General features: G+C 43.7%; 1 protein-coding gene across 1 annotated transcript in view; it reads left to right on the top strand.

The window, feature by feature from the left end:
* LOC124619836 (dachshund homolog 1) overlaps positions 1-26,736 on the top strand; it is a 983,755-nt gene that overhangs the window by 892,735 nt on the left and 64,284 nt on the right. Inside the window, exons 10-11 of the mRNA XM_047146444.1 lie at positions 1,165-1,338; positions 13,344-13,562. Coding sequence (XP_047002400.1) covers positions 1,165-1,338; positions 13,344-13,562 — 393 coding nt within the window. The remainder of the gene's footprint in view (positions 1-1,164; positions 1,339-13,343; positions 13,563-26,736) is intronic.

Raw genomic sequence — 26,736 nt, 5'->3', positions numbered from 1 at the left:
TTCGATACACATACATCTTTTTTATTTTACAGTCTTTTTTCTGCTGTATTCTGTACTGCGTTGGTCGCTTTATAACGTAATTAATCTTGATGCCGTGTAACTCCATCCCCAGGTATCTAGCTCAAATACTCTGCTCATAGGCAGTTTTGCCTAAGTATTTGACTGTACCGAGCTTTCTAGATTCTTGTAAGCATTCGGAAGTTTTCTCCAGTCGTCGGTCTTCTGGTTTCTTAGATGCGGCCCACCTCGAATCCCTCTTCTGTGACATCTTCTTCAACTCAGAGTGGTCTTTCACCCTATGTCCTCAATTATTTGTTGGATGTATTCCAATTCCTGTCTTTCCCTTAAGTTTTTACCTCCTACAGGTCCCTCTCGTACCATGGAAGTTATTACCCGATGCCTTAACACATGTTCTAACATACGGTCTCGTCTTCTTGGCAGTGTTTTCCATGTTATCCTTTCTTCGCCGATTCCTGGATTCCTGGAACATGCTTGTGCTTTGTGAACTGGGGTGGGTGCTAGAGTAAATCGAAATCGACGCATTGTAAACTGTACACGTGATGAAGATTACAGACCAAAGGAAAATCTGTTTCGTACAATAAAATTATCAGCGGCTAGCAAGGTCTACAGTTAATCCATCTGCAGTGGACCACGCTACATCGCAAACTTTTTTTCGTATATTTTCTTGATGTTCCATTACCCTGTTAAGATTTTAAAATTATTCTCTCTCCTAGTCTTGAGGAAAGAACAATGTTTTATTGTAAGGCCGTTGAACGAATATCATGTTGCAGAGTACATTGCAGAATGCATTGACCCTTAAATCATCGTCTGTGAATCCCGTCAAAACATATTTTTTTATAGCGCTGCATGTAGAGAGGCATTAGCCGGCCGTTGTGGCCGAGCGGTTCTAGGCGCTTCAGTCCGGAATCGCGCTGCTGCTACGGTCGCAGGTTCGAATCCTGCCTCGAGCATGGATGCGTGTGATGTCCTTAGGTTAGTTAAGTTTAAATAGTTCTAAGTCTAGGGTAGTGATGACCTCGGATGTTAAGTCCCATAGTGCTTTGACCCATCTGAACAGAGGCATTAGGAGGTAGCCGGCCACTTGTCGTCAGTGTGTGTAGTGACTGCAGCTAATAGTGTCGTGTTTTGTGTGTCTGCCGGCAGTGCTGTACCAGAAGCGGCTGAAGAAGGAGCGCAAGGCGCGCCGGCGGCTCCAGGAACAGCTGGAACTGGAGATGAAGCGGCGGGCGCAGCTGGAGGAGGCTCTGAAGGCGAGCGGCGCCGCGCCGGACACGCTGCGGGTGCTCAGCACCTCGTCGCTGCAGTCCGCCAAGCCAGGCAAGTCTCTCACCTAACTCTCTCTGCTCCCTGCTCAATAGTCGCACTTTTTACGTCAACTCCTTTATTGTATTGCTAACTGAATTCCCGGCGTTGGCCGGGTGTGCCTGGATATGAATTTATTCCAATCTTCCATTTATCCATCTCCTGCTTCTCCTGTTCCTCTACTCCCCCCTTCTCTCTGTCCAAATACTCCTTCCCCTCTCTCTCCACCTCCTCCTCCCCCTACTCACTATCCATCGCCTGCTACCCCTCTCTCCGTCCGTCTGCTCGTTTCCCCTCTCTACCTGCTCCTCCCCATATCTCACATTCCATCACTTACCCCCTCCCCCCTCATTCCATCTGCACCTTCTCCCTCTGTCCATCTCCCCCTCCCCCTCTAATTCCGTCTCAACCTCTATCTGCTTCTCTTTCCCTGTAAGTCTACCTCCTCCCTCTGTCTCTCTCTCTGTCCATCTGCTCATCCCCTTCTCCATCTCCTCGTCCCCCTCCTCACCACCTTCCCTTCTGTCCCATCTCTCTATCTCCTTCAACTACTCCCTCTGTCTGTCTCTGCCTCCTTACTTTCTCTGTGCATCGTCCCCTCCTCCTTCTCTCTCCGCTCCCCTTACTCTGTCCATTTCTCCCCTCTCTTTCTGCCCATCTTCTCCTCCCCGCCTGTGCATTCATGTCCTTCTTTCCCCTCTCTGTCTGCCCATTCGTTCTCTCCCTTCTCTCTCCACATTATCACAAAACCGCAATAGGAGGTTATTGGTTCTTTCCCTCACAGTATTTACTTCCATCTAGTTAATATATGTACGTCAGGTGTGGCTAAAATTGCTCCAGTCGTTTAGGAGGAGCCTTTTACCCACGGCGTTGCTAACGTAAGCGCTTGTCAAATACGTTCCACATATATTTAAAATATTTCATTCTTATTTGAGGCGCCTTGCCACGATTCGAGCGGCTAGCCCCGTCGGAGGTTCGAGTCCTCCCTCAGGCATGAGTGTGTGTGTTGTCCTTAGTGTAAATTAGTTTAAGTTAGATTAAGTATTGTGTAAGCCTAGGGACCGATGACCTCAGCAGTTTGGTCCCATAGGAACTAACCACAAATTTCGGAAAATTTTCTTCTTTGTACGCATGTTTCGTCTGTACCTCCAGCGAATTTAGCCCTGGAATTTCGTTTTCAGTACTTCCTCACTAGTTACGTGATCTGCTCATCTAATCTTCAGCATTCATCCTGTCTGTACGTTAGCAAAAATTAAAGAAAAAACTTTCTTTGCATTTCAGTTTTAATAACTTTGTGCCTTTGCTTTACGTCGACTATCGTACTCCACAGCGGTTTCGGCAGGACATTGACCTTACAGACTTCCAGCGCAGTTGCTCTTAATAGTAAAGGCTTACTCAGTAAACATCACAGACATAAACGTAACCAGCCATGGATAGGAATTTAAAGTTTTCCTAGCTTTGACTAGTTCTCCCCTATTTTTGTGTACCTCCATAGGGACCTAGAGTCAGACATCTCTCCGCCAGCACCGGCGTCCCCACCCGGTATCACTGTAAACAGCGGCCATTCCTCCACCGAGGCCGTTAACCAAGTACGTGGCGCAGGCGCGTTCGCTTCCACGACTCGTGCGTGACGTATCGGACACATTTAGCAGGCCCAGCCGGACGTCAGCGGTTTCTTGCCTTGCGCGATTCGTCGCGCCGGCCGCCAAAGCTGTTTCGGCGAGAACGCTAAGATGCTTACGGTTATTTCGATTATACTGCTGGCGAAGAATTATCTCCCTACAACTTGATAATTAACGCAAACTTAGTTCGCTTCGAAATCCCGTCATTTTATGCGCCGCCCCTTCGGCCGTCGTGGCTTATGTACCACTCCCCCCTCCCCCTCTCCCCTCCCCCTCCATCCTAGTTTGCTTTCCGCTCCTTCCACCCCAGCTGTACTTAGCAACCCATTCGCTTCATCAACGCTCTTAAAACATTAATTCTGTTTTAATTTAGCCGAAGCAAGTCTGCTAAGAATTTCATCTCCGTGTAACCGAAGCAATTAGTTGGCGAGCAGTCGGCTTGATTCTATCGCTCTTATTATTCGCGACGGCGGACGCCTCCCCGGCGATATATATTTTTCGCGATCCCCCCCCCCCCCCCCCCCCGCCCTACTGCCCACCTCCTGGGCCCGGCTCTGATCCGACTCCTCCATCTCCGGTTTTTAGCAAACACAAACAAAAGTGCCTGCTAAAGCAAATGAAGCGCTAATACCGTCGGCCGCTCTGCTGAATGCGACGTCCCGGGCCAGCCGACACCAGGCAGCTACTTTGCGCTGCTAATCCCGCCATTGCTTCTCGATACACGGAGCAGTTCTAATACCCCGGCACCGCCGGCACGCGCTATTCTCTCCGTGTCTCGGTGGGCCACACAAATTAGCAGAAAAACTGCCTTCCCGTCTCCCCTCCCCCCATTTTTGTTTATAACCAGTTCTCTTCTCCGCCGCCGACGTTAACGCACCGAGCTGGCGAAACAACGGGAGGATTAATTTTTCAACTTGCAAGGAGTTACGCTGCAATCTTAAGCGGACGTAATTAAAAGCGACTGGTGGGCGGTGTTTTGCGCTAATACCGACTCCGCAAACCATCAACAACCACCCACTTACTGCCTGTAAAGCCACCGGCCCAAGCCCCTCTGAGGCTCTGATACTAGTGCTGCGTGCGCCATGTCCAAGTTTGTCTAGCAAGCCTGACGTGTTAGGAGCTTCAAATTTCGTTTCCCGTCACCGATTTCATTTCCGAGCACAAAGTTACACCGCAAGCAGTACGCTGATAAGCCTGCGACTCTGTTGTGTTGGTTAGCCGTGGTACTTAGTTTCGTAATTACTCTGTTCCGCGAGTTTCAAAAGGACTTCTGCTGAGACACATGTAGCGAAAATTCCCCGTCGCCGCATATTACTTTGTATCACTTTATCTACTCCACGTTGCCACTGTCCTTCCTCGATAGTGTAATTTTCGTGTAACCTTTAAATATTCCAGGACACTAGTATAGTATTAACTATTTCTACAGGATTAGTAAAATAAAATTGGCCAGGAAAATACAGGGCGAGTCAAAAGTCCTTGGACACCTTCATAAGTTGGAAGATTGAAGGGAAAATTGAAATGTGATGATGTTAACATAGGTTTGATGTGGGGCAGCAACTTTAGGAGTGAATGTCATTCATGACCGCCATCTTGAAATTCACCATTTTGGATTCAAGTCACTTTTTTTTTTTTTTAATGGGAAGGGGAGTGTATGACACATCATATAACACTCGTTTGAGCTCTGGAACTTAGTGGTGTAAATTGTTTTTGTCCATCTTGTACAGTTTTGAGGTTATTAATGTTGAAAGTTGGGAAATTACCTTCATACCGAATGCTACAACACATGTTCTACGTGTTGTCCATTCCGTGCAATGCACAACTGTAGTGACCGCAACCACATTAATAACTTCTAAACTGTACAAGACACACAAAAACAAATTGCACCACTCAATTCCAGAGCTCAAGCGAGAGTTATTTATTGCGTCATACACCCCCTTCCCATTTAAAAAAATGACTTGAATCCAAAATGGGGGATTTCACTCCAAAAGTTGCGACCCCACGTCAAACCCATGTTCCCATCATCACATTTCAATTTTCCCTTTAATCTTCCTACTCATGAAGGTGTCCAAGGACGTTTGACTCACCCTGTATATAGTGTAGTCACATTAATGTGATCACCGGCTGTGTTCGACGTCAACGCGCAGTAACCACTCATAGACGGTAGGTGGCAGCACTTGCAATGGATGGTATATAAAGCGCGCCAGAGGACGCGGAAGAAAGCACAGTCGTTGTCGAAACGGGGTAACTTATCTGACGTCGAATAGGGCATGATCAAAAAAATGGTTCAAATGACTCTGAGCACTATGGGACTTAACATCTGTGGTCATCAGTCCCCTAGAACTTAGAACTACTTAAACCTAACTAACCTAAGGACATCACACACATCCATGCCCGAGGCAGGATTCGAACCTGCGACCGTAGCAGTCGCGCGGTTCCGGACTGAGCGCCTTAACCGCTAGACCACCGCGGCCGGCAGGGCATGATCACTGGCTTTCCGGTCGAGAGTGGAACCACTTCTGAACCGGTTAAGTTTGTAAATTGTTCGTGTGCCGCCGTGGTTAAAGTATACTGTATGTGGCAAAATGGCGCTGTCCAAAACCGGTGCCAAGGCAACAGTGGTGCTCCGCCTGTTATAGATGACAAGAGTGAACGACGTCTGTAGAGATGTGCACGAGCGAACAGATGTGCGACTGCTGAGCAGTTGACCGCTCAGATGAAACAGGGGTCCACCAACAGTGACTCCCCAGCGAGCACTGGTGTGTATGGGTTTCTGCAGCATGTGCCTGGATGATGCTGGTAGGTGACGAATATTGGAATTTGAGTGCCAGTACACTGAGGGGCAACAAGTGGCCTTTTCAGATGAGTCACGTCTTGTACCCCATCGGGTAGATTACCATTGGGGTGTACCGCCCTGCAACAATCGTTGGCAACGTCCAGGCCAGAGGAGGGAGCGTTATGGTCTGGAGGTGTTTTCGTGGCATGCTCTGGGTGATATCGTCATTCGGAAAGGCAAAATGGATCAACACGAGTCTTGGGGACCATCTCAACCACTACACGCTGTTTGTGTTTCCCTCGGCACGATGACATCTGCCAGCAGAACAACGGAACGTGTCACAAAGCTCGCATTGAACCTGCGTGGTTTGAAGAGAACCGCCGGCCGGGGTTGCCGAGAGGTTCTAGGCGCTGCAGTCTGGAACCGTGCGACCGCTACGGTCGCAGGTTCGAATCCTGCCTCGGGCATGGATGTGTGTGATGTCCTTAGGTTGGTTAGGTTTAAGTAGTTCTAAGTTCTAGGGGACTGATGACCTCAGAAGTTAAGTCCCATAGTGCTCAGAGCCATTTGAACCATTTTGAAGAGCACCAGGATAAGCTTACCGTATTCCCCTGGCCACTAAACTGCCGGGATTCAAACCCAATCGGGAATCCGTGGGACCATCTCGGATCGTTCGCGCCGTGAATCCTAAACAGAGATACCTGGCGCAGGTGGGCACGGCACCGGAGTCGCTATGGCTCTGCATCCCTGTCGGTATCTTCCAGAACCTCATTCACTCTTTTTCTGCACGTCTCGCACCGATCCGCGTAGCTAAAAGCAGTTATTTGGGCTTTTGACAGATGGTCACTTTAATGTGACTGGGTAGTGTATTTTCTTCGCAGATTCTGTATAGAATCTCCTCATTTCTTATGTTATCAGTCCATTTCATTTCTAGCATCTTTCTATAACACGTATGAAATTCTTCTGTTTACTTCATTCTCGGTTTGTCCAGAGTCCATAATAATTCGGCGATACATGGGGCCAAAGTGAGCGTTAAGAATGATTCTCGGAAGCAGTTCCGAGACTGTCTTTTGTGGGCCATTCTGCTCCTTTCCGTTCGACATTGTTTTGCGGTACGCTTTACTTTCTTATTGCTTCATATTAATGGTGATGAGTAAGAGCTGAGGAGTGTGGCGATAATACTAGTATAAGGAAAGAGATATTCCACTAACCTGTAAAAGTTTTCCACGAATACCCTTCCCAGCCTACCGCCTTGTAGCATTTCCTCATTTCCTACTTTTTCGAATTAACTCTTAAAGTATTCCTATTGTATCATTGGTGCATACTGAATCTGATCGGATCTGACCTGGGCAGATGAGCTTTGTTGCCTCAATGGGCCTGAAAGTCGTCTCCTCAGTGGGACTGCGCCGAAAAGCAGCAAACTGTACATCGTGTAAAACTTGGATGTCCATAGGGACGATGGAAGGCCGTCACCATTGATCTGCAGAAGCTGTTGACAGGATTTCAAACCTGGACTTAGAGCTATGAATCTTTATGAACTTAAGATTGTGTTTACCTGTATTGGAATGTGTATATTTGTTGCAAATAGTTGTGTAGTGCTTCCTCCTGTCACCTTATGATAAACAAATAAATTTCAAACGTTTTCAGTTTTTCAGCTGGAGCTTCCTCATGATTATCATTTGACTTTCATATAATGCTGTTCAATTTCTGTAACTGCACCCCATTTCCATGTAAATGTCTGATTCCAATAGAGCTATATTTGTTGCTAACTTTGCATGCAACAGACCGATACTGAAGTCTTCTTGCTTCTCCCCTTTTATGTAACCTTACTCTTTCACGCATTCTACTATTCATTCTCTAATCTTGGTGATTCGCAGGTTCTGGCTCTTCTTTCTTCTACTATTCGTCTCTTTCCGTGATAGCTTTGTGTATCCTTAACCTCAATCCTATGATAAAAATTCTTTCTTTTGGTTGATAAGAGTTACTCTATCGCCTGTACTGTTACAAATTTTCACCTCGATCAGTTGTCTGCTACTTCAAACTGCTGTTGGCGAAAAGTCTGAGTCTTGTTGAATTTGGATGATTGTAGATTACCTGCGAAAGTGTGCACGAAGGTATGGTGGTGAAATACAGGCTGAGCGTAAACTCTTTTCCTGATTGCAAAAATTTGTCTCTAAGGAAAAAAAAAATGGAAATTTGTGGCAAGTGGCAATATGGGACCAAATTCCTGAGGTCATCGGTGCCTAAGCTTACGAACTACTTAAGCTAACTTAAACTAACTTACTCTAAGGACAACACACACATCCATGCCCGAGGGAGGACTCGAACCTCCGACGGGGGGAGCTGCGCGGTCCGTGACAAAGTGGTTCGGATGATGATTGTGACCGAAACGCGTTAAAGTGCATTTTTAAGGAAATAAAAATATAAATCGCGATCAAGATGGACAATTTTATTGAATATTAAGTTATAGATTTTTTTATGGGTGCACTTTCACATGTACTCCGTTTGTTGCCTGTAGAACTTAGGGGCGGTACTCCAGTTCTCTTCTTGTTTTCACCAACATTCCTTCCGTTACCGCCTCTAAAGCATCTCGTATTCGTGACGTAAGAGTTTGCACACGAGGAGAACTGAACACTGTATCCTTAACGAAATTTCACCACAAAATGACAAGAGCGATTATGTGTGGTGGACCGTGCCTATCGATCGCCATCTGGAAAGGTTACATTCAATACATGACCTTAAGTGTGGCGGTGCCTCATCCGCGCAGTCTGAAGCGCCTTGCCACTGTTCGCGCTGCCCTCCTCCCCCCCCCCCCCCCTCCCCCCGTCGGAGGTTCGAGTCCTCCCTCGGGCATGAGTGTGTGTGTTGTCCTTAGCGTAAGTTAGTTTAAGTTAGATCGAGTAGCGTGTAAGCCTACGGACCGATGAAGTCAACAGTTTGGTCCCATAGGAACTCACCACAAATTTTCAGATTTCATGTTGTTGAAAACACTACACCTGCAGCAGAGATGCCGTCCCCAAATGTCTAAGTGATCTGTTGCCTTAAAGGTAGGCCCAGTAAAAGAAATGGCATGGACATGTGGCAGTGCAGCCACAAAAACTTTAAGCTAAGTTACTGTTTGTAGCAAATGGCGTAGCTGTGTGTAGCGTAGTTCCTTAGAAATACATTCTTCTGACTAGAGAAAGAGTTCATCCTCAGGCTGTAGAACTTTGAGACGAGGCTGATGCTGTGGGCTGGCAAGACAGCCAATCCACAGTGACGGGTAGCCGAAAGGCACGCGTTTAAGCTCACGCAGGCTGGCGTGAGGTCTGGAACAGTTAAGGAGTTATACTAGCAAGAAAAGTACTTAGCTGCTGGAATACTTAACTTTAATCCATAATTGGTGAACATCGGTCTGACGGTACATGCATCACAAGATAAATAGCAATTGATAATGGCGCCTTGCTAGGTCGTAGCAAACGACGTAGCTGAAGGCTATGCTAACTATCGTCTCGGCAAATGAGAGCGTAATTTGTCAGTGAACCATCGCTAGCAAAGTCGGCTGTACAACTGGGGCGAGTGCTAGGAAGTCTCTCTAGACCTGCCGTGTGGCGGCGCTCGGTCTGCAATCACTGATAGTGGCGACACGCGGGTCCGACGTATACTAAGGGACCGCGGCCGATTGAAAGGCTACCACCTAGCAAGTGTGGTGTCTGGCGGTGACACCACAGCTGATTCACATATCTTGAAGCACTTGACTGGCCGACTTTATAAGAGAGGTGACGTCCCCTATAAGAGAAACATATTACCGAAAGTCAGTCTTTATCGAACAGTGTAGGAGCGTAATTCTCGCTTTCCAGTCCACGAGAGATTGGTGTGCGTGCAGGTGCACTTGTTAAGTTGAATGGAAAAAATGTAGCTGCTTAGAATATGTGACAAATTTAGTGTTCGTCTACAAAGGGGCCATTAGAAACGGGGCAGTAAGTAGGGTTGGCCAAGTATGGAGGAAAATAGGCCGTGACCGTCTTTAAGCAACAGGAAGACCGGACATTTGTGCCTCACCCCCAACCAGAGAGCGACTACACTGTTTTAACGTCTGCGTCATCACGCTCGATCCGCGTATTCGAAATAATTAAGTGTCCCCGCATCCGGCCGGCCACCCTAGCGCATCCCCGCGCGCATTAACGAGCTCGACCGTGGCTATTGATTGGGAACAGCTCGTGTCGGAAGGTTGGGTGCAGTCTTATCATCGCCAGACGGTGGAATGCGCCACCGCGCGCTCCCAAGTTGGCCGACTTGCGGCCCGGGCCGGCCTGTGACGTCGGTAGTTTGCACACGGGGGCTGCTAATTAGCAGACGGGGGGGGGGGGGGGGGTGAGGCGCGTCGCTCGGGGCCACGTCCACAGGGCCCGACTTCCGACTAGCGCCGCGGCGTGGCCCAGACAGCCGTGACGCGCCAGCTCTGCGGCTCACTGAGGGCGCAACTCGTCACGCGTCGACGTAAGACGTCTGTGTGTGACACGGATGCCGGGGAACGCCCAGACTGAGCCGCTAATGTAGGCCGGTCGCACCGCATTTAGTGACAAAACGCGTGACTATAAAAGAGCGCGTGTTGCTGCTCTTCACAAAAAAATAGTACAAGATTGGGGAGGGGGGTGGGGGGTGGGCGCGGAGTTACTATTGCCGGTGACGTCCGTCTACAGCGAACCTAGAGCGCCGGCCGGAGTGGCCGAGCGGTTCTAGGCGCTTCAGTCTGGAACCGAGCGACCGCTACGGTCGCAGGTTCGAATCCTGCCTCGGGCATGGATGTGTGTGATGTCCTTAGGTTAGTTAGGTTTAAGTAGTTCTAGGTTCTAGGGGGCTGATGACCTCAGAAGTTAAGTTCCATAGTGCTCAGAGCCATTTGAACCATTTTTGAACCTAGAGCATACGTTATGACATTGACGTTTCTGTGGGGAAGCAAGCTTCTTTTGAACAATCGGTATGCATCTAAAAGAAAAAAAATCGCTCTTGTGAAACACAGTTTGGTTCATGCTCACCATGTCTTTGGCGGCGGATTCCTCGTGAAATACGTTCTCTGTTGCCACGTAGCGTTAAAAATCTCAAACTTTCGGTGACTGCCTCCATCATCGTCCTCATAAGCTGGAGCCGATCGTTGTGAAACTGGAGACGCCCCCGCTTTTGTGCCCTGAGGTGGGCATGTGATAAACTGCGCATATTGAAATCACACCGTCTGCGCCCATGGATTACGTCTGCGCTTCATGATCAACGTTTCTCATAACGCCACCATTTACAGAGGGAGGACAAAAATGAGGAAACAACAACAATACAACACATTACCATACACGGTACTATGTAGCAAAACCGTCGGCGTTCGAAAATGGTTCAAATGGCTCTGAGCATTATGGGACTTAACGTCTGAGGTCATCAGCCCCCTAGAGCTCAACTAACCTAAGGGCATCATACACATCCATGCCCGAGGCAGGATTCGAACCTGCGACAGTAGCGGTCGCGCGGTTCAAAACTGAAGCGCCTAGAACCACTCGGCCACAAAAGATTAGGAAAAGATAGGAGAAAGTACAGAAGAGCTTCATATTTGTCGTATGACTTTATAAATACTTACTACTGTTCCGAGTCGAAAGCTCGTAAGGTTTGCAAGAGAACTGGATGGGGCATGGTGAGATCCCTCCGATTCATTTAGGTGATTATGGCAAATTTTTTGAAATTCAAAATCACCGAATGGAGAAAGTATACAGTACTGTGCTTTCATTCGCTACGGCATTAAGAGTAAATGCTATACCCGTAAAGCTCTAACGAAATGCACAGTGCAAATTATTAGTAAAAATAGAATGCTCTCATTCCCATCTTCCTATCATGAGGTTCTAGTTGTGAGTATTAAACGCAACGCGACGTCATTTTATATGGACATGAAAGGATACATTTCTCGTGTTTACAGCTTTGTGACGCGCTGACTTTGCAATCGTGTCATCGACCACTTTCCTTTCACTTATTCTCATATTTACTACTTGCTAATGTCGCAGCTGTTTTATCTGGCTTACTGACTGTCGGGACATAATCTTTTTAGAAACCAAAAATGCATTTTTCCCGGCTTAACAATTTCAGCCAGGAAAACTAGAAACAAATTCCACACGCGAGTTTTGCACAAGATACATTGTACTGTGAGGTGTCAGGGGACCAAGAAAGGTAAGAATGTCTCCGAACTGGATAGTACACTGCGCTGAAATGGATGACCAAGGAACTGGTTGCTCTGCCGTTCCAAATTATTCAGCATTTGCGTGATAACGCTCAGGGTAGCTGATCGAACTGAAGGACTCGTTCGATAGTCGACTTCAGCCTGGTTTCTTATGCATTACAAGGGAAGTTTTCTTTACGGGAGTTCAAAAGTTTCAATTTCAACCTGTTGTTATCAGGAGTTTATTACTGGTACTTAATCTGAACATTGCTACGAAAGGTATGTGTGATACTTGCTGTAGCACACATGGAATATTTGTGATACGTAGAAAACGAAGTTCGTCGTTGGCAGCATTTAGAATGTGTCGAAATTATAAGGGCATATAAATTGCTGAATTCTGCCATACAGTAGTAAGTATTGGGGTTATCAGTAACGTTCATGAAGTGTTGAAATATGCCTTAGAAGAGTGAAAAAATATTAGGAATTGATCGAGCTTTTGTTTATCAGTGGCTGTCTGTGAACTGCCTTAAAAAGTTTCATAAATGTAATTTAGTTAGACAGAAACAGTTATATCGATCGTGAATGTTGACGTCTTGTGAAATAGGCGAACAACTGTTCAAAAAATGGTTCAAATGGCTCTGAGCACTATGGGACTCAACTGCTGTGGTCATCAGTCCCCTAGAACTTAGAACTAATTAAACCTAACTAACCTAAGGACATCACACACATCCATGCCCGAGGCAGGATTCGAACCTGCGACCGTAGCAGCAGCGCGGCTCCGGACTGGAGCGCCTAGAACCGCACGACCACCGCGGCCGGCGCGAACAACTGTTGGCATTGTAAACCATGATTGTTTGTAGCTACCGTTATCGATCACCCAACGTGACTAAGAAATTTGTGGCACTACAATTGCTCTCTTTGTAAAAACAGGCAATCTGCCTTATTACGAGAGTCGATGAAACAACGATGTTATATAACATACACATATATAAAATAAAACAACTACTTCAATGAGTAGTAAATCAATGTGCACTGAAATATTAATAGTTGCCTACTTTACTTCACGTTCTGTCTTTGATTTGTTACCGGCTTCAACACTTCGAAAATTAAACCAGTGAGTTGTTATGAAGTAAACATTGAAAGGCACTTGTGGTCGTATATCAAACGTAGACAAATTGTTAAACTGAAACATATTGTTCTTAATACCTTATAGAAATATTAATGGTTAATGTTGGTGAATGTATGCACTCACGCAGTACGAAACTAACTAAACTCTTGGATTGAATGTTGTTCATGTTAATTGCAGTGGTTTATTAAACACAAATTTACGAACTCAATGCACACTCTTTCAAGAGGAATGTCGTAAAATGTTGAATTTTTAGCGTATCTGCAACCACATCTCCTCAGCAGCTCGCAGCAGCTTATACTGATTAGTGTTTCATCTCTCCCACAGAGGGCAGCGGCGCCGGCGCCGGCTCTGGCGGGGAACACCGCGTGCCCGCCGACCAATCGGAGCCCGCCTACCCCCGGCAGCCGCCCGCGCACGTGCCGGAGCCACCTAGCGAGAAGCAGTGGAACTACTCGGGACTGGACCTGATGGGCTCCGGGGCGGCGTTCTGGCAGAACTACTCCGGTCAGTACCAGTACCACAAATACTTGCCGGCGGTGACGGGTACGTCTTCTGCAAGCGACGCCTTCCATACTTTCTAGAAGTCTAATCATATCTATGTAGTGTCGGCTCAGGCCGCGGTACAGTTGAAGGGGACGCCGGAAACTCTCTAATAATAATATCTCACTCAATATGTCAATTAGACGTGACTATGCTGTCTTATTAAAAAAATTTTAACCACTGTAATTGAATTTAAAATTTAATAATACTGTTAACTCACTGTAGCTCGCAAGAGAAACTGAACACAGAAATAAAAGTTTAAAAAATGGTGTCTGGGAATTTTGTGTGTTTACTACAATTACTTTGTAATCTAAAAAAGTATGTTCTTGGTACAGAGAATTTAAAGATAATTTGTGCAAATTAAGTTAAATTTGGCGAATCATAAGTAAAGATTTGACTTTGAGTTTTTGAAAAACTCTAAAGATCTCTAGACGAAAGTTGCAAGTAACTGAGGAAGTAGCAGATTTCAAGTGTGGAGAGGTACGAATACATATTCAGACAAGAATATAGGATCACGCAAGAAAATGACAACAGTAAACTGAAGTATCAACATAATTTAAAAGTATCTGAAAGAATCGTCATAACACGAAAATAATTTTCTACGACGGAAATTACAGCAAATTACACAACTTATTGACAGAGTATTTGTGCCATTATTAGTTATTTATTATTACTCACAATTACAGCATATTATATGGACAGTTATATTAGGCCACATAAACCAAGTATTTGTTTATAATGTGTTTACAGTAATTATTGCTACTTGTTACATATTAATACAATGGAAAAATTAATAGTACAAAAAAGCTTACTTCCTATCAATATGAAACTGCTGTTGACCTCGTAAACATGTAACTATAAGTACTATTGTTTGCACTACTGCTTGTACGACTACGATTGGTACACTTCTATCATCTGTTCCTTTCTAACGGTCACCGTCGTCTTTCTGAAGTAATATGTCTAAACTGTTGAAGCTTTCTTTGCGCTACTGTATCTGTGCCGAAACTACTCCGGACAAAATCCATTATCCGCTGGTTTTCTTGAGCACAAGACGTAACGGCAACTACATTTCCACTGTACAGATCGATTCAGAATCCAAAAGGCTATGATCTGTCTTGAACATCATTTCTTTCAATGTAATGACTAGCTCTATGCAGCTAATGTGCCAATTACGACTGATGGAAAAATAATCCGTAGTTATCTTAGATTCAGAAGCCATCAATCGCCAGGAATGAAAGAAAATATATCGCAAGCCGTAAGATTAAAGGGAAACTCCAAGAAGGTTCATTCAAAGCCGACATTCTTTACTGCCAGTGAGGAGAACCCTAGTAGCTAAACGGCAATAGACAGCTGAAGTCGTGTTATTATGATTAGTTTCAAATCTGTACTCAGGTATATTGACGCAGAAGAATGTCGTAATCCTGTGGCAACATAGCCGTTTCGGATAACAGGAAGTGTTGAAAACAACTTGTACAGCAACATGAACTTTCCACTGGGCCCTTCACAGATGTGAGTATAAGTACATATCTCAAGACGAACGTAACTGATGTACATCGATAACATGTCTTTTCTTGTGATCTGAGACTGGAGACTAAATAATACAAACAACGTTTCGGACAGCTGCTGCCCTTCAACACAACGATGTAGTACTTCATAAAATTGAACAGAAGTATTCACCAGATTGGGATACGAAAAATTATTATTTCCCCTTTCTAAGACGACAAAACTTGCCGCTTAACGTAGATGTGATACGTGGAACACGATACTTTAAGGAATGAAGGGAATTGATTAAACGGTAAGATACTGTAGTGCTCAACATTAATGATAAAAGATTCTCTAGAATTCACGGATCAGTGACAGAAGGCTACACAAGGATGTGTGTACGAGCTAGTGAGAACAGTACATAAAAAGTAAGGGAACGCTTCTCCGTTATTTTAATTTCAATCCTCGAGAAAGTCTTTCCTGTTTAGTACGATGACATATCCCAGAGTAATAATCCTGTTTTCCTTCCCACCTGCCGTCTGAAAATATTTGCGAAAAATGATTCAAAGACAATTTAGCGGCTACGCAGAATTCGTAACTGACATCAGAAATTATATTTAGAGGTGCAAAAGGAAATGTATGAAGTATCTGGGAAAGTTTTTCAGAGAATGTTACTGGGACTGGTCAGAAAACCAAGTCATCTGATACCATATTTGTATACAATCGTTTTCCTTTTGTTTCCAGCCTAATTAAAGGCTATGCAGTTTTGCCAATACAGTTGAAGTATCTCTATCTGTACGGGCGTGACACTAGCTCCTATTCTTATTCTGATGTCCAACACAGAGTAGATGAACGATTTTTCTCTCTCTCGTTTCTGTCGCTTTCTCACGATCTGGCTGCCTCTACTAGAGATACGTTATGTCATATTCGCAGAGGGCAAAATCTGTATGAGAAGCAGAGACTGGAATATATCCAAGAGATAATGTTGAGTGTTAAGAGTAACTCCGAGAGCAAGAGGTTGCCGTGGAGAGGTAGTCGTTGGGACTGCATAAAACTACACAGCAAATTGATGATTCAACAGCTACAGCATTCTGTTTGCAATCAGTATTTGTTTTCTAAATGAGTACCAACAACCTCACTTCTCTCTGTCACAACCTATATTCCAGTATTACCTTCTTTTCCACACACTTGTGCCATTTAAATTTCTTTATATCTGCCACATCATTGCCATCTTTTTTTTTTTTTTTTTTTTTTACTTTTGTATGTTCTTATTGCATATGTTATCTGACGTGGGCGAGTTATAGCTGTCACTTCGGATTATGTATACTGAAGATGACACCTACGGAAAAACACTGCTACTATTGTTTTTAATTTTCTTTTTAATGTCTTTCCTTGACCAGCCGTCGGCAAACAATATGCCAAATTTAGGTGTTGATTGTTTCTCGGGAAAAGGTTATAGTATGAAACAATTTTTTTACATTTGTGTCAAGAGACATTCTTTCATGTCCACTCCCACCGACAATTTTGCCTTGAACTATTGGCGATAGGAGCTTGTTCCTCTCAAGGTCCCTTATCACACGCCCAACATATTCAAGTTCCCTTTTCACGGTGGTCTTTACAATTTATAATTTTTCCTGTTCGTTTTGGTATTTCCTAGTTTGGAACACATCTACTCCAGAAGTTTCTCAGTGCACGTCTATAGGTCCAACTCTCCCAGGCACCTTTTTTTTCGTGGCCCGTTCCGTTAACGTGAAAACAGTCGTTTTGCTACATCAACCTGTTTTTTTGTTTGAAGTAATCTCTTTATTTCATTGGCAGAATCTAATTCACCCGGTCCTTCCTCTCCTACATACCATTATCAAGTTACACCACACAGAAAACCTTAAAAACTTCCACTTGTAAGCATTTTATGTGGCTTATATCAACACGTTACAAAACCTTGTATTCATATGAGTGGCGCAATATCGTACATTCACAGATCCCAGGATATGTATCTAGAAGGAAAAATTGCAATCAGCATTCGGTTCCAGTCCTGGTACGAGCGGTTAAAGGCGCTACAGTCTGGAACCGCACGACCGCTACGGTCGCAGGTTCGAATCCTGCCTCGGGCATGGATGTGTGTGATGTCCTTAGGTTAGTTAGGTTTAATTAGTTCTAAGTTCTAGGGGACTTATGACTACAGCAGTTGAGTCCCATAGTGCTCAGAGCCATTTGAACCATTTGAACCTGGTACGAGCACACACATACAGTACATTACGTTAAAATACGTCAGCATACCTCTTCTAATAAAGACACACATATCGCGGCCGACGTATTAATATCAAAAGACTGTTGATTCCAGTACCAGTGATTCTTCTTTCTTAAATAGTCGCCCTGAATTGGCATGAACTTGTTGCTATTGCCAGGAAAAACTAGCATTTGCGCTGTAGCATGTTTGAATTTCTCAAAATAAATAAAGAGAGAGAACGCAATAGGGCAGTAGAAGGTGCTTTAGGAAGGCGAAATTTTTTATTCTGAGTAGTTGGAACGTACGCCACTGATTGACGTATAATCCTGCATCTAAAGAACATCGTGCGTGTGTGTGTGTGGGAGGGGGAGGGGGGGGGGGGGAGGGGAAGAGTGTAGGGTTTATGGCAGTCGTAGAATGGGCGCAGACCTATCAGACTTGTAACATCAAACGCGGATAAATGTCGACGTCGTCTTACATACGGGGATTAGGCAACTCTTGCGTCGTCCTAAAGTCGTGTTAGTTTCCGTGGTCGACCTATGTCTCTCCTGTCATTCTTTTGGTGCTTCAGGATTCCAGTCGGTATTCATCGTCTCTCATTCTGTCGACTTGTTGTTCCAACCTGTCCATATATTCATTTTATTTCCTCATTAACAGCATATACAGTAAGCTCACTACGGATGTTTCCATTTGTAATTAGATGTATTCTTGTGGAGCCATTCACTCTGCTGAAGAATCTCAATTCCTACTGCTTCTGTTTTACTGTCATCTTTCTCTTATTTATCCAAGTTTCGATTGCATATAAAGGCATCGTAATTTATAAAATTTTATTTTTGTATCATCTGAAGATGTTAGTAGTTTTAAAGTAAAGCTTACCGTTGTCGTACGCTTAAACCAACAAAATAATTTTCTCAAAATTGTAACGCTAGTTCTTGTATTTCACTCACGATTCGATACAATAGTAATGATATCGTCGCATTGTAATGTTAAAAAAAATTGAACAATTGCGGCAGTAAATTATTATGACAGTTTTCTCATACCTGTTCGTTATACGGTGGGTTTCATAAAATGGCCTATCCACCTTGCAGAAATGCAGGTTCTATCGATATGACTGTTTAGGAAAGTATGCCTTTTCACTTTCATAGCATCACTAACTCTGATTTGCTTACCTCACGTCTCCGAAAGTTCTCTCATAGTTCTCGTCCCGATTGGCTTCTTCTCCATGTAGGCGCAGGATTCGACGTGCAAACAACAAACTGTGCTAAATTGAAGTGGCAGTATGGGAGAAAATGCAGTGTTACGAAATAAAGTTAATGAAACATACGATGCCACGTGATTTTTACTCATTAATAATTAGCGGTAATCAAGAAGGTGAAGGGAAAGCCGGATTATGTTGATAACATTAATTCAAATTCTACGGAAGCTGACTATGTTCTATGTTGTGAGCACCGTAACAAGACACAGTCTACTGATTTACAGTATTGCAAGATGTTCAGAATTACACACGACCGTTCACCAACGCACTGTGCAACACGACAAGTGATTTTCCGTAACTCGTTACGCTATTCCGTCCAAAGCGCGTGTTGCATTCTGTCCTAAGTGACATAAAACTGCCGGCCGGTGTGGCCGAGCGGTTCTAGACGCTTCAGTCTGGAACCGCGCAGGTCGCAGTTTCGAATCGTGTCTCGGGCATGGATGTGTGTGATGTCCTTCGGTTAGTTAGGTTTAAGTAGTTCAAAGTTCTAGGGGACTGATAACCTCATATGTTAAGTTCCATAGTGCTGAGAGCCATTTGAACCATTTTGACATAAAACTTCTAATGAATTGTTACACACAAATGTTTTCAGAGGCACTCTTAACTGCGACGAATAATTATCCGCATCGCATTTCACTTGACCGTTCCTTACCGAGTTGTCTCGCTCGTACCCGGCTTTGTTTTCGTTTACTGAAAGAAACATCGCTTTTGTAGATACTTGTCACCCGGTTAAATGAATAAATAATTATTTTATCAATTGCGGAAGTCTCTGTGGCGACAATTATGACGCATTTTGCATGGGAAGTCATTTGATTGAAATAATTCCTAAGGGACCAAGCTGCTGAGGTCATCGGTCCCTAGACTTACACACTACTTCAACTAACCCATGCTAATAACAACACACACACCCATGCCTCTTTATTCCAGTCTCTGATCACAAATGAATTCTTTAGACGATGACCGATTTCAGTCTGTAATGACCATCTTTATATCTAAAATATATAAATATATACATCTAGCGAGCAGTGTGTCTTTTAACATAAAACAGCAATATGTATCACAATATACTGTCATACGCCAGGGAAATGTACAGATAAAACATGGTATAACGTACCTTTTTTACACCATGTCCTAAAGTGATACGGCCATAATGGTATCGTTAAAACATATAAATATAATCAGCATAGCATCGTCACATAGATTTAAAATATGGTGTAGAATAGGCCACATCGTCCACATAGTGATTATTGCCAACTAGCTATTGAGGTACAGTAGCATCCAGAAACCTGTTTGCCTACCCCTCCCTAGATGTCGCTACTGTGGGCTTGCTTATATGTAGTCATCATTTACGCAAAAACAAAATCTGATAAAAGCACATTAGATAAAATGCATGTAGCAGACTTATTAAAATTGATGACTATCATAGAAACCAGTTGTGATACCTTAGAAGATGAATGCAGTTACCAATGTAAAATTATTTAAAGAAAATATATGAAGAATATAGGTCCGACCCTTTTTTTATGGTGAACACACCCATGCCCGAGGGAGGACTCGACCCTCTGGTGGGAGGGGCCGCACAATCCGTGACATGGCGCCTCAAACCGCGCGGCCACTCCGCGATGCAGATGCTGGACTGGTTGCATTGATCTACAGTACCACTACGTCCATAAATGAGAGCATCTTTCATCTAAATATACAGTGTTTCTCCGACAGACAGAGTTTTTCCATTTCAATCTCACGTACTTGGTAAGCTAGCGGCTGCGGTAATACGTAAAACCCGGGCAAGTCCCCTTCTGCTGGAGGGAACACCGCGTATCCCACGTCGCTTTCTTAATTTGCTCGGAACGGACTGGGGACTGCTAGGGACCGCAAGGCACGGGCAGTAATGGGGTGAGGGGGGGGGGGGGGCGGTCCAGACGGCCGCTGATTCCATTATAAAAGGTTTCGCGCTTTTAATAGAATCTCCGCCGATAGGCTCGCAGTGCGCCGCGGATGAGCGCTTTTTGTAAGCCGGCCATCGTCCGACCCCGCACGCCGCGCGCGCCTAATTGAGCACATGTAGAATTTTAGGGCTCCGGTGCGGACTTGCATCTTCTCCCTGTTCTGGAGAAAATTAACGCGGAATAAAAAGGGTCGGCTAGCGGCCGAGCAGGGTGAGAGAACGGTGGTGTTGGAGGTGGGGGGGGGGGGGGGAGCGGTGGGGGGAGGGGGTATTTTCATCATCACTGGCCGCAGTCCGGAGTCTGGCTAGCAGCTGAAGAGGGTGCCAGGGATTACCGGGTCCACGTCTAATGGGGTCACACGCGCCGAACCGCGCCTGCCAGTCTAGGCGTAACCTCGCGCTCGCAGGAAGACTGCAATAGACTCGGCGAAGTACCTTGCACCGTTGTAAGAATTATGTACTTTGGACCTATTGCACAAATTATGAGAACGTTAGAACGTTGTTACAAATGTCAACCAGGAAAGGAAACCAAAATCGATAAACAATAAATTAATTTCTTTTTGTTAAAAAAAAGAAGAGAAAACTTATTAACTCACATATCGCCAAGAATGGATATAGGAGCCCAAACGGTCTTGTATTGTACAGAGTGCATGTCAGCCACGAATATCAATAGTTGAAATGCGTAATTGTAGGTAGTAGCCCAATGCTGTAAGTCTTTGTCTTAAAAAAGGAGAAAAGTGTCATTGAATCCAGCTGACATTTAGTATGACCTTGTGAAACTTTTAAAACATAACTCACGTGACATTGCATGCAGCTGACAGTTAGTATCGCACACACAAAGCTAATGACATAAGCCAACTTACTAAACCTTCTCCTTCCCCATTTTTCATCATAATTTAATCTCCCTATATCTTTTTTAAGTATCCTGTTTTTGCAAGTGTGCAAGTACTGCTCAGTGTGGTTTCACACATTTTCCTATCATTCTCTGTTCCAGCAGTTTACGATATAATTTGCTTTCCTTTCCTCAGAATGCTACTTAGATCCGATTTTGATTTGTTTACACAACGAGCTTTATCATTCGCGGCTACTTTCTCTTGCAAGCTACTACACTGACTATAACTAACACCCCTTCAGCCCTCCCCCTCCGCGTTTGTTGCTTGTATTTGAATTTCTCACATTCCACCTTTGTGTTAGTTACGAAGTTATCGATACGGCTCTACATATTTATGCCTGTTTTACATCATGTTCACGAGTTTTACAAATTGACAAGACAAGAGCCTGGAGACTGTAACATCCTTTTTTGTCAATACGTGGTTCTCCGAGTGAGTAAGCTCCTTTCTGTGCAATGTATTGTTTGTCAATTTAGTTTCTTTTCTGGTTGACATCTGTAAATATGTTCCAATAATTCGTCTAGGTGTCCATTCTTGTCTAAAGAATACAAATTTTTATTATTCGAAACCATGGTGAAGAGATAATAAACCTTTAATTCTGCAACTGGTTGGTCCTTATTTTCCATCCTATCAAGTTTGAGGCTTTTCCTCTCTCTCTTTTTTTAAACGGATGTTAGGCAAGACATTGGTTTACCTCCACTTGCTTTAAACTGCATCATGGAGAAAATTGTAAGAATTTGGAATAAATAACTGAAAGAATTCAAAATACCGCCCTTATGGAACAAACTGCCAGCATGACAAGCTTACGGATCTCTGCAGAGAAAAAAAAATTATGGCGAATAGAAAAAGCACTAAGAATGTTTATTGGAAAATAGAACGGTAAAAAAAGAAAATGTTTGGGAGCGCCTGCTAAAGGAAACGGTTTCGAAAACTCTGCTTTAGAGGAGTGGATACATATAATGAAAAAAGGAATACCTACAAAAAAAGTGCTCATCTGATAAACTTAAAACATTAAAACACTACTGTGAAACCAAATCGCCTGTATGCTAATGAATTTCTAACATTAAATAATAACCTTAATATATATACGAGGGTTGGAACTTTAATAGTGGAAACTATTTATTTACAGCTCGTACAAAATAGATACGTATTTCAAAGTTTTACTGACCTTCAAAGTAGTCTTCAGCATTGTGTATAACCCGTTGCCAACGATGTGGAAGTCGTAGGATACTCTTAGCAGTGAAAGTTGTGTTGACAGTTCGAGCGGTGCGGTCTATTGCTCGACGAATTTGTAGCAGTTCTGAAGCGAATGCCGTGAAGTGTTTCCTTCACTTTAGAAATCGAGTTGAGCTCACGAGGGCTTAAGTCAGGGGAGTGATGTAGGTGGTATAGCACTTAGCAGCCCCACCAGTCAAATAAATCAGCAACAGCTTGCACTATACATGCTTGAGCATTGTTCTGCAAAATGATGGTCAGGTCCTGCAGAAAGTGTCATCACTTCTGTCTCTAAGCTGGTCGTAGGCTGTGTTCCAAAAATGAACAGCGTAGAGACAGAAGTGATGACACTTTCTGTAGGACCTGACCATCATTCTACAGGACGCTGCTCAAGCACGTACAGTGTAAGGTGTTACTGATTTGTTTGACTGATAGGGCTGCAAAGTGCTATACCACCTATTGCACTGTCGTGACTTAAGCCTTCGTGAGCCTAACTCGATTCCTAACTGAAGGAAACACTTCACGGCATTCGCTTCAGAACTGTTAAAAATTCGTCGGGCAGTAGATCGCGCCGCTCGAACTGTCAACACAACTGGCACTGCTAACAACGGGTTATACACAATGCTGGTGACTACTTTGAAGGTTAGTAAAACTTTGAAAGACATATCTATTTTTTACGAGCTGTAAATAAATAGTTGCCATAAGCTAAACGGAAAATATTAGATCCTCTGAAAAATGTAGCATTTTGAAAATTAAGAAGTAACGATAAAATTTATCAGAGCATTGAAAACATATCCGAAACAATAAGGAATGGGAGATTATTAGTTTTTTTATTAGCTTTTAGCCAAGTCCATAAAATGGATAACAGTAGACTCACCAAGCAGATCTTCAGATATCTTAGGGAAAAGGAATTAACAATCAAATGGATTCATGAGGTTAGGAAAGACTTGGAAGGAAATAAAGTAAGAGAGGAAGTATTGTTGCAAAGAGAGATTTTTAGGTAAAATATTTTAAAACTGGAAGGATTGCCATATGGCAAAAAGTTGTATGAAGAGGGGAGAAAGAAACATAATGAAACAACGGAGGAATACTGGAAGGAAAGAAAAGAACAACAAACGATTAAAAATTGAAATTGGAATTCGGCCCCAAGAAGGTCAGTAGAAGACGAAGAAAATCAAGGTCTTAGTCAAGGTTGCAGTCTGTCACCAGTATTTTTTTACATTGCTGATACGGTTAAAGCATGGAAAACAGAATTACCTGCTGGGATTCAGCTAAGTCAGGAGTAGGCTCTCACCGAAAGCCCTCTTATTCGCGGATGATAAAGCGATTTCAGCACCCCCAGAAGATCATCGTCATCTTTAAGATTGACGCCTGTGGGGTTGTTCCTTATTGAAGGGAAATCTGTCGCCCAACTGGTGAGGAATCTTCGTACATTCCTCCGTCCTATTCATAGAGTAGCTGCATCTGTGGAGTGAGCATTGCGTACTGCACATGTTGCCAACATCTAGCGGGAAAATGTCTTGTGACGTTTGGCATAACGCTATTACTCACATTTTACTTGTGGTGTCACCGCCAGACACCACACTTGCTAGGTGGTAGCTTTTAAATCGGCCGCGGTCCGCTAGTATACGTCGGACCCGCGTGTCGCCACTGTCAGTAATTGCAGACCGAGCGCCGCCACACGGCAGGTCTAGAGAGACTTACTAGCACTCGCCCCAGTTGTACGGACGACTTTGCTAGCGGCTACACGGACGAAGACTCTCTCATTTGCCGAGAATATATATAGCATAGCCTTCAGCTAAGTCAATGGCTACGACCTAGCAAGGAGCCATTAACAGTATATTGCATGTATCTAAAGAGTCTAACTTGTATCGCCAAGGGCGATGTACACCAATGATGGATTAAAGTTAAGTATTCCAGCAGCTACGTACTTTTCTTTATAGCATTCGTTACGTATCCTGTTTCAGACCTCACGCCAGCCTGCGTGAGTTTAAGCGCGTGCCTTTCGGTTACCCGTCACTGTGGATTGGCTGTCTTGCCAGTCCACAACATTACTCAAAGACAGAAATTCCATTATTACAAAAATTTGGCCAGTCTTTATTAATTAGTAACAGCAGTAGTGATCAAGTGTAGCTACTACGGATGCAAATCGAAATATGCGGAAGGAAGAACAGCTGCTCTTCATATACGTACCACGATGTCATATCACCTTGGAAGCAATGTATCGTACGTTGGCGACAGAAATTCTGTTCTGCGTATCTGATTGCTCAGTCTATAATTATCCCTACTCTGTGGAACTATTGGCTTATAATTCGGCAAAATGTTTGGAATTCTATTAACACGGCATTCGTTGCATGTGCTATACCCATTCAAATTTATTGTTCCGTATTCTGATCCCGATAGGACCACGGTTTTTTTTCGGTCCACCTTTAACGTAGCCTTCACCTCTCCGCAATGTGAGGATACGCCAGGAAGGACACGTCATTCGGATTCCACGTTAAACTGTAGGTCCTTATCTCGCGGTAGCGTTACTGGTGTAGGAGGTTAGGGACACGCAAGTTGCCGAAGTGTCGTCCAATTGAAAAACTTGGATCGCGCCGCTGATCCACACAAAATTATTATTATCATTTATTTTCAAAATATGCAGTTCCTTTCGTATATAATTACTTAATTTTTTACCCACTAGTTTGTAGCCTACCACGCACCTTGGAAAAATAAAAAAAAAACTCAGAACCTTCTATTTTCCTCTCGTGTAATCTAATAATTGTACACTTCTCAGTTCCACCTTGTAGAACGTTATGTGTGTTAATTTCTGAATTTTCCCCCTTAATGTCCTGTTAATTGTACAGCACATTATTCAAAAGTTGGTTATTTTCGTGATAATCTATATAATCTCGCAGTGAGATAAATTATACCCTAAGTAATTCAAAATGCCTACTTTTGCTATGACTTTGTCATTTATACCTATTTTAGACGTCGAATGTTGTTTCCCATGGCAGGCTATCACCACGCATTTTGTTACTGATATCTTCAGTTCAAAATGTTTTCCAATTTATAAGTTACGAATATCAGATCGTCTTCTGAACCTAAATAACCTCCTTTGCGGTTAAAAAGGTGTAAATACATTTTCCACTTTTAAAATAATTTATCAAGGTATTTTGCCACTCCAGAGCGACTGCTTCTACTACGGACAACGCTTTGTAAGGCTGATGGCACAGGGCATTTATGTTACACATCCTGATGTACGACGTATCTTCCTTGCTGGTAGTTAATCTCTCAAAGATGATGACCTGTGGGAATCCGATCACTGACTAAACGAACTATCTGAAAAATATAACAGCAAGATCTCGCCCACAAAAACTGAGATCACGACATTTCGAAGGAAAGACGCTAATAGATAGGAAATCTCGATTGAGAACGAACTGTTAGGATACGTAATACACTTAATATGCCTTATACTTCATCTACCCTGGGTTTAATGTCATGTACACTTCCCCGAGACTCTGAAGAAAAGGTTCAACCTTCCTCTTATATGGGTCGCACAGTACGCAGCAACCCTGGGAAGAGACAACGGAAGAGAAAAACAAATTTCTGTAAAACAAAGAGTCTCCCATGGGAGCGAGACACGGGTACTAAAACGCGGAGATGAATACCAAATCCTACCAATAGATTCCTTTGTGCAGTCGGCAGCTGCTTTAAAGAGACCCCATAAAAAATGGGGATATCAGAATACAACTAGACACCAATCTGTAGCAGACAAAATTAATGAATATGAAAACCTACGATGAGAATGGACGAAAATGCGTGCGTAAATTAGCTATACGTTATGAATTTCACCTTGACGTTGTGTGGAAAGTCCTCAAATCGGAACGGCCAGACCTATGAACAAGAAGAAAAAGAATGATGATGACAATGTTTCTTTATTGCTCCACTGTTCTTTCAAGCGACCAAGCAAATTATAAGACCGGAGGAACAACAATGTGTTTTCATTCTGCTGTAAATCTGTGTCATCCTAAGAACGGATAGTCAGCGTTGTTTCTCTGTTTGCGTTATTATTTCGTGTAAAGAATTCCTTATGTTACACCACTCTGTACACGGGAACCATTCCAGAGCTTATAGAAAACCGAAAATATCATAACTATTATACTAAGTCATACGCACAACGT

The sequence above is a fragment of the Schistocerca americana genome, chromosome 6 (assembly GCF_021461395.2).
Source record: "Schistocerca americana isolate TAMUIC-IGC-003095 chromosome 6, iqSchAmer2.1, whole genome shotgun sequence".
NCBI classification, from domain to species: Eukaryota; Metazoa; Arthropoda; class Insecta; order Orthoptera; family Acrididae; genus Schistocerca; species Schistocerca americana.
Note: the sequence above shows the minus strand (reverse complement) of the source record. Positions and strands in the feature narration are given on the sequence as shown.